This window comes from Pempheris klunzingeri, chromosome 11 (assembly GCF_042242105.1).
Source record: "Pempheris klunzingeri isolate RE-2024b chromosome 11, fPemKlu1.hap1, whole genome shotgun sequence".
Classification (NCBI taxonomy): Eukaryota; Metazoa; Chordata; class Actinopteri; order Acropomatiformes; family Pempheridae; genus Pempheris; species Pempheris klunzingeri.
The window spans coordinates 4,711,432-4,726,819 of NC_092022.1; the positions used below are offsets into that span (position 1 = coordinate 4,711,432).

The 15,388-nt window shown below is 43.8% G+C and overlaps 1 protein-coding gene across 1 annotated transcript in view; it reads right to left on the bottom strand.

The window, feature by feature from the left end:
• agrn (agrin) overlaps positions 1-15,388 on the bottom strand; it is a 233,982-nt gene that overhangs the window by 72,659 nt on the left and 145,935 nt on the right. Inside the window, exons 5-7 of the mRNA XM_070839320.1 lie at positions 9,158-9,382; positions 6,888-7,112; positions 3,887-4,093 (exon numbers count right to left, since the gene is read on the bottom strand). Coding sequence (XP_070695421.1) covers positions 3,887-4,093; positions 6,888-7,112; positions 9,158-9,382 — 657 coding nt within the window. The remainder of the gene's footprint in view (positions 1-3,886; positions 4,094-6,887; positions 7,113-9,157; positions 9,383-15,388) is intronic.

Below are 15,388 nucleotides of genomic sequence, written 5' to 3' on the forward strand. Positions count from 1 at the left end.
GTATATTTTCTGCCAAATTCATCAGCATGTCACAGCTTAGCATTTGAAGTATCAACATTCTGTTGCTGCATTTTCAAAAGAAGCCTTTGAAAACATTAGGGTGCCACTGTACCTCCACTACTTGGTCCTCTAAACAATTATCGCAACATTTTCTGCAATAGCCCACGCTGCAAACACACCTTTACTTTGTGCTCATACCCTGTGGTGCTTCCATCATATAGGAAGGAGAAGAAAAACAGGACTCCATCGCATTGTTCTAAAAATTCTTTGTGTCCCACACTGTGGAGCGTCTCAACCAAACCATCTGTGTGGACTTACAATCAATTATAAATTAACCACTGCAGATATTTTTTGTTTTTTTTAATCAGACCCTGCATTAATCTTTAGCAGTGTGACATTGAAATGCTTCTTTAATTCATTTGTGTGTGTGTGTGTGTGTGTGTGTCAGGTTTTTTTTTAACACCGACTACGTAACAAAATGTGTCATCTCATCACCTTGTCTGGTGATGACAAAAATCTTTTCTTCCTGCAGTCTCACAGGGCTCTTATATTCTATCTCAGAATCCAAGGCTGCAGACCACTTCATCCTCCTTCCCAGCAGCCTGCTCTAATTCACTTCCAGCAAATCCTTCAAAGGCTCACATGTTCTCGGACATCTTGATTTGTGACTCCGCCTGGATGTAAGTTAATCAGCTAAACGCCACGCGGTGTCTGCATCTCTAAATTGAAGGGCTTTAGATATCAATCAAATTGTTTTCTGGGGAGGACAGCAGTCAGGACATTATAGACATGCGAGTTCTCTGCATGACCATTCTTTGTGGAGGCGAGCACCGGCGGGGGAAGGGGGGGGGCATTAGGTGCTGTCACCCACATGAAAAGAGATTTACGACAGTGTCAGAACTGAAGAATTTCATGCGTTTGACAGCTGGCAGGGTGATCGATCACTCCGGCCCACGCACCACTCAGCCAATGAAATGAGGAAAGAGATCATTATTTATCAAATAATGATAATTCAATAAATCAAGCCCTTCCTTTTGAGAAGTTTGAAAGTTTGTCTAAAGCATCAAGTTTGTGTGTGTGTGTGTGTGTGTACCACGATGTACGCAGCTACCATTGTGCAGTTGTCTTTTGACACTGTCAGTCAGTGTCAGAGCACAAGCTCAATTAAGCACAATGGAAGCGGGTCTCACACTGTATGCAGTGTGTGTCTGTGTGTGTTCCTGCTGCGTGATCAGTGTGGGCTATTGAGCGAACTCCAGTCAAAAGACAAGCCAGTCTTTTTCGGTAGACAGAAAGATAACCACGCATACACACACACACACACACAAACACACAGAGTGCAGGAACAACTCTAAACAGTGATTGAACCACGTCTTTGCAACACAGCAATGCTCACACTGCGAGTCAGGGCTGAGAATATCTTAAGTCTTTTGGCTGGTGCTATTATAGAGAGGGACTTTTATCTAATCTGGACTCGGCCTCTCTAACACAGTAAAAAAAAAAACATTGAAAGGACATGAGGGACAGAGACGGAAGGAAGAAAGAAGTTCTAACATATACATGGACACACACAAACACTCTCCTTGCATGCATATCATCTCTCTGACTAAACCAACAGTCTCTGTGGGCACCTACGCTTCCCTCTTTTGATGTTTAATTAAAACCGAATCGGTGGGGGGTGGTTGGAGTTCGTTGCGCTCTGTTTTGAAAAATATGCAAATGTCAATAAAAATGCATTAAAGAAACATACTACCAGTCGCTAACGGCTGCGATGCGCAGGGGAAGGGAGGAAGGATGAAGAGAGAGTAAGAAAGTGAAATAACCAAACAAACGAGGGAGAGGGAGGGTGAGACTGAGACACCACTTGCCAGAAATAATGAAACGGAGCAAAACACATAAGAGCTTGCGCTGCCATTTCCACTTCTTAATTCATGCACAGCTCCGATGGCCAAATAATGCTAATGAGCGCTGGTGCATCCTGATGCTAAACAACTGGAGATAACTTTGGGATTCAGCTCGGGCCCAACGCCTGGAGAGTGGACGGAGCTCTCTCTATCCGTCACAACGACGACGACGACGACGACTGTGTGGACAGCAACTCTGGACGAAAGAGCACAACGTGTCTGTTGGGTGGATTTTGTTGACTGAGGCAACGCAACACCGAGCAGACCGAGAAGTTCACTTCCAACTTTATAGTGTTTAATATACTGCATATGCCACGCATGTGGGAAAATGTGCGAAAAGGTGTTCAGCGCAGATGTTCACTATCAAAAACCATTTATCTTTGGAGTATCTGTGCATGGCAACTATGGCATAGTTAAGCTAAGGTCTTGCTCAGGTTCAGCTCAGCTCTTGTACTTATGGCAAGTAAACTACGATAATATAATATACGGTTAGGCAACAACGAACGTGACTAAGATTAGGGAAAGATTGTGGTTGCAGTTAAAAGAAGGAACATTAATTGTTGATCTGCAACAAGATGCAAACTCCTGTACACACTCATCCAGCACCCTGACGTCCATAACTTACTTCCTGACATAAAAGACTGACAGCTTTGAGATAGCAGCTGGTGAAAAATGTCTCGACTACACCTGTTAAATCAACACAGATGTTAGATAAATATTTGATCATCTTAGATGTACTTCTCATCTCATTTTCAGGTTGCAGCTACATGTACACTCACTCTTTTAGTGTTCTCAGCCAATACATAGGGTTCAAGATTTTCACCTGAATCCTAAGATTTAGTTATTTTTAACTTTAGCTACATTCGGTTGTTGAAAGGTAAACCTCAAAGGATCGGATATAAGGGATTCCAAAGAATTCATCGAAACGCTGCCCCTGGTGCTACTTAGATGCTTGAGAGCTGAACTTTGTGTTTTCATCGGGCGGTTACCAGCTTTTATGAGATAGTCCTGATGATGGAGAGAGGGATTGTTTGGGAGGCAGCAAGGTTAGGAGCTGACGTGCACAAATGCATGCAGAAAGAAAAGAGCCAGAGGTGAGGAGTGGTTAGGCAGGTGGGAACAGGAGAGGCTGTTTTTAGTTAGACAGGAAAGAAACCACAGAGAGAGCAGGGAGAGAGGAAGACCTTCAACCTCACAGATCACATCTTTGCAGGAGGGTAAACAGAAGGAAAGGACATTCATTACACAAAGAGACACACAGAGACAGAAGGAGTGGGAGGAAAAAGACAGTAGTACAAGACCCCCTCCTGTTAGGTCCGTTCGGAGCGAGGGGAAGGGCTTCACCCTTCAGAATCCGCCTGATGAGGTCGCCCACTGGGTGACCCCACTTTTCACCTGCAGCCAGACAGCCAGGAAGACGGCCACATGGACAAAGACAGACAGACAGACCGACTGACGCACTGAAACAAGAGAGAATAGCTTTTTTTATACAAGAAAAAGCAACACATAAGACAAACAGACGCAGACGGAGGAGGGAAGAAATGATAAAAGCCACCGAAGTGGAAGACTGGCACCAGAGTAGAAGACAGAGAGCAGATGAATGAAACATGAAGGTGGCGTTTGATCTTGGGTGTGTGCTTAAAATGGAGGGATGAAGCGTGACAGGGATGAGGAGATGGATGGGAGGTGAACGAGTGGAGAAGTGAAGGCACGGGATTTATAGGGAAGGCACACATGTCCTGTTGGTTTGAGTTACCCTACCCCCCCTCCCTTCAAAGAGCATCACCCAACCATTTCAGACACTTTCTAGGAAAGTTTAAAGAACAGACATACGTTCGGTTAACCTAGAAGATACAGGAGGAAAGACACATTGAATATGTATTACAATAAGCAGAGACAGACTCAGAAGAAGAGGGGGATTGGGAAGAAACACCAATAGTCGCTTGTAACGCTCCTCTTTCCCATCCTCCAGCTCCACTCACCACAGGGCCCTGGGTGCTTGATGGGGATGAGGGTCCTACTCTGACACTCCGCCTTGCGTCGAGCACAGTCGTTGATGTAGGTGTGGCCATCCTTGCCGCACACGGGCTTATAGGTGCCGTCGCACTCGATGGGATCGCAGGAGCAGCGGGAGTTCAGCTGTTCCACTAGACACACCGCATTGAAGAGACACTCCTCCTTGCAGTCCTCTGGAGTGAGAAGAAAAGAGATTAATCCAGGATCTCAAGATTGTCCATTCCCACTTAGTACTATATAGAGATAACCTAACCCTGACCCTGTCATGTCTCATACCCTTTATGGAAGCATCTGCATTCATTATTTCTGTCAATTCTTCGAGCTTTTCCTTTAATTTCTCACCCATCTGTACAGACACTGATAAGGTTTTTAGAGCTGTTTCCAACTGCCAATAACAGTGAAGCAGACTGATCACCATAGAGGAAAGGACAACAGAGGTACTCAGCAAGCGTAAAAAACAACATTTCAAGCTAGCAAAGTATTGAACTGATTGTTCTGTCTGCTGTGTGACACTGCTGGTCCATCCATGGGGAAATAAATCAGTTTTTATCCAAACAGTAATTACTTGTTAGGGTGGACTGATGTCACTGGTAGCGCGTGTAAAAGCTTTTCTTTCAGCAGCAGAGGTTAAGCCTTTTTCGGCAAAAATGTGAAACTGACATTGAAAACAACGCATCAGAGATGAATTCAGTGTATGTTAGGTAATTGAATATTTTAGTCATTCTAAGAAGAATCTCAGGGCCTGTGTGTGATGATGGGCATCAAAATCAATTTAATTGCAGATAACAAGATCAGATAAATAAAATCTAAGTCAGTAATCTACTATTGTAACAGAAATGATTGCTCTAGCCACACGAGAGACTGCATCATGAAAACGTGAAAACATTAGATTTTATTGAAATGCAATAGTTTTAGTTTTGGTTCAAGGTAATACGCTAACATGTTTTTTATTTCTATTTTAATTCAAACATGTTTTTCTTACATTTCCCTTCCATTTCCATTCCTTTTATTAGTTTTATTACAAGTAATGCCCACAGTTGTGAAGTGGCGTTTAATGACTGACAGCTATTAATGCATCTTCTTGAGGAATGCAACCCCGATCAGGTTTGATGAGCTCCCATCTAACTTTAAACATAAAGTTCCCCAATAACTTTAATAAAACTGGGGGAACTCAAACTCAAGAATTTAATTTTAGGCTGAAGTTAAAGTCTAAACGATTATGTTCATTACATTTTGACTCACTAAGCAAAAATCTGCTGCGGAAATTAAGAAAAAAGAAAGAAATACTGGTAATGTGAAATGGCAAATTTGCCATTGAAGTGAGAAAATCCAATTTGAAGCAGGCCTCTGTTCTGGAGGCGCTCACTAGGTTCCGAATTCATTTCATTCCTGATCAGTGGATCAAATTCGTACAGCAATTCAATTCCTTCTTCTCTTTTCTTTAAAAGCCTGTCATGCCACACTTAATTACATCGCTGCTATATCTGAGTGAGAGGCTACAAGGATGTGCAATGTCATGGTTACAAGTCGAAATGGCCATTTTCATTAGATACCAATTTGTAATTTGCTTAGGGATATGATTTCATGGATCTCTGTTTCAAATTGAATTATTCTTTCATTTGAAAAAGGCAAAGCAGGGTGAAAAAAAAAACATTCATCCACTTGCTCACACACACATGCACATGTCCACACGCACGGTCCGGGATTTGTGCAATTTTAAGCCCTCACATTCCTCCATCAGCCTGTCAAGCAGAACAAACAGGAGAACTGGGGTGTATCAAAGAAGTGTGTATCTGCCGTCATTGTTGACTGTGCCAAAGGACGCCGTGCATTGATCTATTCTTGTCTTTGGCGTTGTCAGGGGTCTCAGTGAATGGGTGGGGGTCTCCGCACATCTGTGTCTTTGAGAGGCCCTGCTGACAACACAGCGGGAAAATTGGATTTCCTCCGATGGCTATCAGACGTACAGTAAAAGCTGACAGCTCTTTGTTGACTAAGGCTTAAACCCCCTGTTCTAATAGCACAGATAACAGCCCTGGAGTCTCTTATCAGGCTGGAGGAGGCTACTGCTAGTACGGATACAGTACAGACCCTGAGACCTCGGAGTCATTTATCTCCGGGCCATGTAGTGGAATACAGTTACTGAATTAGATTTTAATGCTATTTCACCTACACCTGATCAAATTTTAAGGAAGAAAGAATGTAAAAAATGTGAATACTTATGATGGTGCAGATGTTTCAGGACTGTGCTTTGCATACTATTTGTTGTATATGTTTTGCATACTATTTGTTGAGTTTTTGCAGAGACATTTTGTTAAACCGTTTAAAACCCATTCCAGCGTCCTGGGGTGGCTTGACTTAATTAATTCATACACTATTTTTGTTCAGTGGACCATTGTGATGATTTTGGACAGAAAGTCTTTTTAAAAAAGCACCACAATATACTTTCAGTTGCAGTATTGTAATTGGACTGTCTATACTACAAGGCATTCTTTTTGAAAATGAACCATAATGACCGGAAAACCACATATATAACAAATCTATTTTCACAATACTAGCAGTCCATTTACATTCTGCAGTGCAAGAATCGTGTATGTGGACCAGTGGGTGGTAAAGGATTAAATCCAGGACAATCATGGGGTCTGCAAGCTATCTGCTATAGATGAGGTACAAGGTTATGGCCAGTATTGAGCTGGTTCTGGCTGCCAAGGCTAGAGGCCACTGCACTGAAAAGTCCCAGCTAATCAACAAAGGAAAGTCAGAAAAGACAACAACACAGAGAACAGGAGGACATCAGCAAGGCGTTAACTAATAGTAGGGACAAAAGGAAAAAAAAGGCGCATTGCTCCTTGTCTTACATACTTCGGTGTAAACCTTTGCTGTGCTTTGTCTTTACACAACAACTAATTCACCCACAAGATTTCGGCCCTGCTGAAATGCCTAAGAGCTCGGCCTTGCTGCCCTTACCCAGCTTTCTGCAGCGCCCTGCGTGGATCTTCCTGAGCTTGATGCCTTTCTGAATGCCCGTTGATATCATGATGCACTCGCTGGCATAGGTTTTGCCGTCGCTGGCACACAGAGGCTCATTACCAGGGGGGCATGACTCCGGCAGGCCAAAGATGAGGGGTTGGCGGGTGAGAGCTTCCACTCGACACATGGTGTTCAGACTGTTCTCATTGTCTTTACAGGGGTCTGCGGAGACAGTGAGGTTCATGAATATGCACTGAATTACAGCACAGTATGTAGTACAATTTGAATTGTGAAATAGCATTTAAAAATCTGTTCTTTCTGTATGTTAATTAGACCCTGGGGGACTGGACAAGAAAGCTTTAATCAAAAACATCTCTGTCTATTTTTTGGTCCTCTGTGGAAAAACCGAACAACAATACCTTGGCAAAAGAAAAAAAAAAAAACACATTATGAATATAACAGTATATATGTACAGATATGATGTGGCTGGCTTAAATGCCTCAAAACTGGCAGCTCCTTAAAGCAAAGTTGCTGCTAAAGGTGAACAACAATTCAAATGCAATATTTTTTCAGGCTGAGTCCATTAGCTTTTGATTGTTTGACAATATTTGTCAAGTAAATTCAGAGAGAAGAGATGAGGACAGAGAAAGGGGAAAACTAAGAAAGGGATGAGGAGACACGATCCTCCATCACTGATGCGCCAGAGATATTATCAGTGGCCCAGCAGCTGAGAGCAGCTCAGAGTGGGACCTTGGATGTGAAGGGAAGACAAGAAAATGGATGAAGAGATGGTTGGTTTGATTTGCTCCCTGGCACCTCCCTCCTTCCAGGGGAGCGTCGGTCTGGCACGCTCCGCCGTATCAGTCCGTGATCATAATAGAATTGGTTTGTGGATGTGTGGGACGGGGGTGTTACTCCTTGAAACAGGAGTCCAGGCTTTATCCTGCCTGCCACGCTTTCGGCATGTGGGAAGACAATGGATTTATGTAGCACCATGACGTATCAAATCATTGCCAAACTACCGGCGAGTCATTCAAAACACACCGAGGATGAAACACCCTATCATCAAGAAAGAGGAAGAAAGGAAGAGTAAGAGAATGAGAAGGATAGAATGAGGGGAAATGGTTTCCAAAGACCTCTGGCAGGAGTACAAAGAGCGACAATGCAGGGGAATAAAAAGGGACAGAGCGCTTTGGCTGGGGAGAGCTGGGAGGCACAGTGACCCAGGCCAACTCTGGCCAGGCCTCACATTGTTTTCTATGGGCACAATGCAAAGGCTTGCAGAGACTACCAACCAGGCAAACAACGGTTTTATCGTAATGCATGCAGTGTCGCTTCATAACGCAGTGCCTCCCCCGCCAACCAGAGCATTATCTGAGAGAAAGACCATTACCTCCCATTAACTGAGAAGAACGGCTTCCAGGATTCATGCTTTCCTCTGGCTGAGCAAGTAGGGTAATTACAAAAAGAATGGACTGTTTGCTGCAAAAACTAGCAGTGCAGATAAATCAACTGCATTTGTCTGGCTAGGGCTAGCAACTTGAAATAGCCAAGGCTTTAGTTGAAATGGCTGTGGGAAGATTTAGAGGACCATCAGTGCCGACTGGTCCCCTGAGCATCGGCCCTCCCGGAGGAGGATGGGGCAACTCAGGTCACTTTGGCCGACTCAGGCTGGATTTATATGACCAGCCTTCCTCCGTCAGACCTGCACATCCATCTCTCGTTGCCCACCACCCTCCTCTGTCTCCTGGAGGCTCCTGCTGCTTAGAGACAGAGTTGGTGTCTGCTGTTCTTTTCCTCCATCTGGCCACGGAAAAAAAAAAAAGCTAAAAGTTGAGCGCCTTGGGAGAAAACAACCACTGTCTGATGATAACAAGGACGAGTATGAAACGGGGCCTGACGAATACGACAGCTTTGAAAACCTTCTTAGAGAAAGTAGCTATTCAAACCGCAGGAGTACCTGTGTGATGCAAAGCAGCCTGAATGAAAAATGAAAATTAGCAGAGGCATGCCTTGGGTAAGTGGTGTATGTGAAGGGAAATAACAAAAGCCAGAGGTAGCAAAGAGAAAAAGAGAGAGGAGAGAAAGGGGCAAGGACAATTCTCAAAAGTTAGGGTTTTCTACTTTTTTATTATAAATTTAATATCCCAAGATTATATCTTGGGCTGTGAGAAATCATGGTGGGCACCCGTCTCTATTGCTGGCCACTGAGTAGACTAAATTAATGATGAAAATAATTCTAAAGAAAACATGAGGAGTGAGCTCACCGCAGTGCCCTTGGTATTGCACTCGTATGTTCTTCTGGTTCTTGCAGGCATGCTGATGGAGCTCACACTCATTGCGGTAGTCCTTTCCATCATTGCCACACACTGTCTGGTCCGACTTGCCCTCGCAGCCGAGGGGGCACATGCATTTAGCCGACAAGCCATCTGACGACTGGACACAGGTGCTGCCGTAGCTGCAGGTCACCTCGGTGCAGGGGTCCTTCAGAGCTGCAGACAGGGACAGACATGAAAAACAAGGTTTAGCCAAAAGCAGGGGGCTTCTTCCATGTAAGAATACACCTGTCAACCAGCTGTTCAGCCACACACTCACTGCTACTGTACACTGGAGTGCATCGTGGATGACAGGCCACCTCATTTAAGTGGCTGCTGATGCACTTTTGGAAGCGCAGTGCAGTTATTCCGGGTTTTAAGAACTACTTGACACCCCCGGGTAAGGACGCACTGCCACAGCTGTCTACTCATACAAACAAGTTGTGTTTCATTTTGCAGCACGAATTGATTTAGGAGCTTTGCATTCACAACACATTCTCTATGGCTATGCTCTGGCATGCTTTAATCGCCACGGCTGAAAAGCGACCCTCTGAATATTTACCTTTCCACAAATGAGACAGAGAGGGAGGAGGTGAAAAGGGAGAGAGGTGTTCCCCTCCCCCCTGAAGACTTTCTTTCCACCCTAATTAAACAGTGTGCCACTTGTCGCTGAGTGACTCATTCCAATGATAGGAGAGGGTACAATTTTTAATTTCATCTGCGTTCGCCACTGATGAGGGGCTTTTCTTGGGTTTCATATGCTCAACAAAAGGCGGCCATCAGATTACAATCGCTGTCATCTTGCTGCATGATACATATTTATGACTGTCATGGACAAACATGCTTTCCCTTGAGGGAGAAGCCGAGCATTGGCGGCCCTCTCATTTCCTAAGCCTGCCACTTTTAGAACAAATATTTGCCCATGTCTGATATTATCCCCTCTTTTGTTACAAGCAACATGAATGAATTTAATTTAAAGGGGGAGTGCATATATTGAATTTCAAATTCTTTGCTTTGTATTTTGTTTTGTTTTTCCTTTCACCACTCATCATTCCCAGAAAAAAAGACAATAACAGAGTGCGTCTCAGGTTTGCCTTTTCTGACAATTTGATATCTTCCATCAGGATGGAAAGGCACTGCCTTGTTAATAAGAGACTGGAACATGTGCAGGGATATATTATGGATGTATAAGGAGACAAGAGTGCTACGAGGAGTGCTCTTGATCAAAGGATATCCCCCCGTCTCGCTTTCCTCATCTTCATGACACATCCCCCCTTTCATTTTCCGCTCTTTCCTGTCAAGTCCTTTTGGGGTTTGGTGCATTAAGACTTGTTACCGAACACTTCTTTTTCTCCAGTTTATGTTTGTGCTGTATTGCAGCAACTTGGAAATTGTCTATAAACCTAATTTTTGGACAAACTCAACATAAAGTACTAAATTACAGTTCTAACTAAGGAAACTGACCTACTGGAAATCAGTCAAATCAAGTCATTGTGAGCAATCAGTGGTGGCTTAATGGCACCCACTGTGGACTACATAGCGATTGTGACACTTGGCCTCTAACTGAGTCTAATCATATGAACAATGAGACAGTGATGACCTGTGGGAATCAGCGTTGCAGTAAGACCCTTGTTCTATCTGACAGAGCAGGTAAAAGGTCGTGCTTTATCACAGCAGGAGCAATTACACACACACACACGCTACACTCACTGTACGATCAGCACTTACAAAATAGTTTATGCTTTTGTTATGTAGCAGCACTAGTAGAAATAACCATCAAAGACATACTGATGCACCTGCTGTTGGTAGTGGGACAGGAGGAAGTGTGCGTCATGAAAAGAGGAAGCACTTTGTCGGGGCGTTTGTGGTTTCCGTGAAATGGTGGTTGTTTGGGTGGAGGCGCCAATCATCTACTGAGGAAGAGGAGGAAGATGAGGGAGAAGCCTAGCGATTCTCCTCACCTGCACAGAGGGCCCCCCTGTTTGTTCCTCGCTTGTCTTGATCTCATTAAATAATAGCCCGGGCTTTCTCTCTCGCTCTCTACCCCAGCATTCTTTTCCTCCGTGGCGTGTTGACAGAAAAAGAGGGGTGGGGGTGGGGGTGGGGGGTGGATGATAGTAAGGACCACAAGAGCTAGGTAGAAAAGGAAGGGAAGGAGGGGGCTCCTCATTTGAATGCTAACAGGGGCTGATTTGGATGCGACGCGCAGCCTCGATGGGGCGTTAGTGCAGATAAGCCTCCCTTCTCAGACTCAGACAAGCAGGCAAATTGCCTGGGTGAATGTGATCGGTGTAACAAGCCCACATGAAAAAAACAAGAAAGGAAAAAAAAACCCAACATGCTCACCACAGCAAACTTCAGGGAGTTCTCATTTATATTTTCTCATTATTATCATGTGAAAGGTGGCGAAAAAAAAGACGAGACGGGGGAGCTGAAGAAGTCAGCAGAGCTGGCTTCGCTAAGTTACAATGATCCTTGCTGCCAATTAGATCAGTCTCCCCTCGCTGAAGTAAATCTCAGTGAGGTTTAGACTGCAAGGATAATGAGAAAAAAAAAGGCAGATAAGGATACAGATAGAAAGTTAACGACACAAAGTGACATTGAAGCAATGACGTTCATCACAAACAGAGAGAGATGACGTCTGTAGGTTAAGATGAGATGAGGGAGACGCCCCAAAGAACAGCCGGCATCCTGGGCCTAATTAAGAGAATGTTCCTTTGTACTGTATATTGACGTGCTCGATCAAATAGTCTAAATGTTGATTTATTTTAATTTAAGATAGATTTGCCAAAATCCAGCGCTCCAAAAACACTTTGGCATCTCTTTCGGTCCATCACAGTTGGACCTGGATTTGATTGGATCTCTCTACTGAACAATTGCTCCAATTCTTCTAATCACAGCCATGCAGCATTTGAATGAACACACCTCCTGGAATATCTACACTCAGCAGGCTTGCTTCATTCGAATCAGAGGGCTGGCTTTGTCTGCCAGTCGGGGACGCATTGTGACCGGACTACCTGCCTGCCTAATTGTGAATTCATGTGCTGCTGCGACTCCCAGACACACACCTTCACACATCAAGAGTAACACATAAACATGTCTGCAATGTTCTGGGCTTAAATCTGGGATAAAAACTAGTCTGGTTGTGATGCACTGTACTGCAGCTGCGAAGGTAAGATGGCTACTGTACTAGCAAGCAACTGAGCAGTGCTTACTTTAAAGACTGAAGGAAAAACCAGGCAGTGTGACTGAATATAAAGTCAACGCAAAGTGGGCACAAATAAACACAAATTCATGAAACATTTGTGCTTATTCCAAAGCTTTATGACTTCACTTCAAGAACGTAGAGAGACTGGAAGAAAGGAGAGGGGTCTGGAGGAAAAATAATTAAAAGAATTGGATTAGATTGGAGTTCCAATTTTACACCAAAGCTTTTGAGAATCGCAATTTGTGCCAACAATCTGTTTTTCCTGCCACGTTTATCGTAAAGTGTTTTAAATGCACACCTTTTCAATAAAACTAACGACAGCGACATTTTTTTACCGTATTAGAATATATTTGAAAAGTTTCAGCTATAAAGTTTGGTTCAGGGTTGCTGGAGTGTTAGCAGCGGTACCGCGCGGTAGCTTAATTGTGCAAGGTCTCTTTTATTGAGTATAAGGTTGACATCAGATTCATTAAAACTGAAAAGTACAAAACCTTCAGCATGACACTGAAGAACAGGTGACTGAGGATGAGTGGTGAGGGTGATGTCTCCCTGAAAAGTGGGGCAGAGGAGGTTTGGAAGATGGCGGATTATAGTGATCCTCTCCCCTCTCATCTCTCCCCTCGGCAGTCAGACAGCCAGGCAGGAGGGGAGTTCTGCTGCTCTCTGATCCACTGTTTTGTGCTGCAGTTTATTAATGCTTCATTAGGGACAAGGAGCTGTCAGTGCCATGCTGGCTTTACCTGATGCCCTGCCGCCATGGCACCAGCAGCAACCCAGATGTGTGTGTGTGTGTGTGTGTGTGTGTGTGTGTGTGTGTGGAGATTGTGTGTGTTCACATTTGCCAGTGCACATTTACAGGCAGCCACGGGCTCAGATGACTCTGGTAGTGAGTTTGTGATATGTACGCACATGTGCATGTATTCATGGATGTGTGTGTGTGTGTGTGTGTCTGTGGGTGGGAGTGGGGTGGGGGGGGGGCTTCCTGTTGTGCTGGTAGTGATAAGGGAGGGAGCAGGGGGTTGGAGCTAATCAAATGCAATGATGCGATGTGGGGGAACTTGGCAGTGTGTGGTCTAATCAAGAACCCCCCCCCCCCCATCACCAGCAGGAGAGGAACTGAGGGGAGAGAGAGAGAGAGAGAGAGAGATAGCGAATATGAAAGGGAGCGGAAAACTGGAAATTAGGGGATTGAAAATGTCTTTGAGAAAATATTGCAAGACAGCAGAGCAGAAAAAGAAAATGTATTCAGACACTTACAGTAAAGGAATAGTTGAACATTTTTGGAAACACAGGTACGCTTATTTGATTTCTAGCCGTGAGTGAGGACATTTAGACGAAGCTAAAATGGCTGTCTCTCCCTTCCTCGTGGTTGGAGAAAATCTGTAATTTTATATGAATCCACAGAAAACTTCCACTAAACTGCAGTTCCCTTCGTTGTTTTAGCATCTTTTTAGCTCACTGTTTTGGTTTTATGGTCTGCAACTTCACTGTTTTGGTTCAGTCTGAACGCTCTTATCAAGGACATAATGGCAAGGACACAAAGTTAGCTGGTGAAGCACGTGAAATGGAGTATCTGGCCTACAGAGCCTCATTTTTCAGGAATTGCTGGAGGCCAAACAAGAGGTAAAAGGAGAGAAAGACGACTCCAAATGAATGCTAATGTTGCTTTATGTGTACTGAATGTAGGTAGAAAGTAGTTTGCTTACATATTCTCCAGAATATATCAAACGTGTGTGATCAGCTAGTCGCTGTGTCCCAAAGTGCATCCATAAGTACAACTTCATGTATCTCAAGTACGTTCATTTACTCATTAGAGTTAACTATTGAGTCTTAATTAAGTAGGGAAGGGTGAATGAGTGGAGTGACTCTGAGGAAATGTTAGTGTCGAGAAGGATCTTTGTTTTTTTAAATCTCCTGGCACGAAGGAGAATGAAAAAAAATGAAAACTGGAATGGCACTTGGAGAGGGCAGATCTCTGCCGAGCACGATGGTCCAATCTTCTATGATATGCAAGTCTGCAGACAGGAACACCAATTTATGTCTGGATATATTCCCAAAACTATTTGAATTATGTCAAAGTAATTTTTCAAGTGATACAATTTGATCAATATTATTGCTTGTTAGTAAGTTGGATCTGGATCCGCTCCAAAATGTAATGGCTTCTTTGTTGGCCCATGCTACACCCTTCCACCATTCTTCATGGAAATTGGACAAGTAATATTTTCCGTACTACTGCGGCTTACAAACAGAAGAACAAACAGCTCAGGAAACACAAACTCCTCGGAGGTACTAAAATTTGATCGACAAGTGATACTGGGCGTGTGAAATACCGGGAGACAAACAATGAACACTTGACATGAGAAATATATATAAAAATAAATAAATATGTGGACAGCAAACAAGGGGATAAGCAAGCAACGGAGGACATGCAGTTGAGGTGGTATGGAGGGAAGCGCGTAGAAGGGAGATAAGGGAAAGGCTCAGAGTGAGAGCAAAAAGAAGGCGGTATGGAATGGTCAGAAAATAAACAAGATTAACAGACAAGATCAATGCAGACTGAGATCCAACAGCTGAATATGGATGAGAATGTACAGCCAGACATCCAAACCAAGTGATGAGGAGCAGGAGGCAAGGACTGAGGGAAGGCCAAAAGATTAACAGTCCTTCACACATCTCCAACAACAACACACACACACACAGACACACAAACACACACACACACGTTTCGTTCTTCTCTTTCTCTACTGTGAGGCCAATAGCTGGAAGATGATTCTCTGTGTTTGATGTAGTTCTTCAAAGAGCTCCACTCAACTGCAGCTGTTGCTCTCTTTTACAAGCTTTGCTGTTTTACCCTTGAGAATGGAAAATGAACCACAAAAAACCCTCATCATACTCCAGTTTGTTGGACACTCATAGCTAAGTAGTGATGTGTAAGCGTATGTTGGATAGAATTTGTCTGGACAGATTTTTAACCC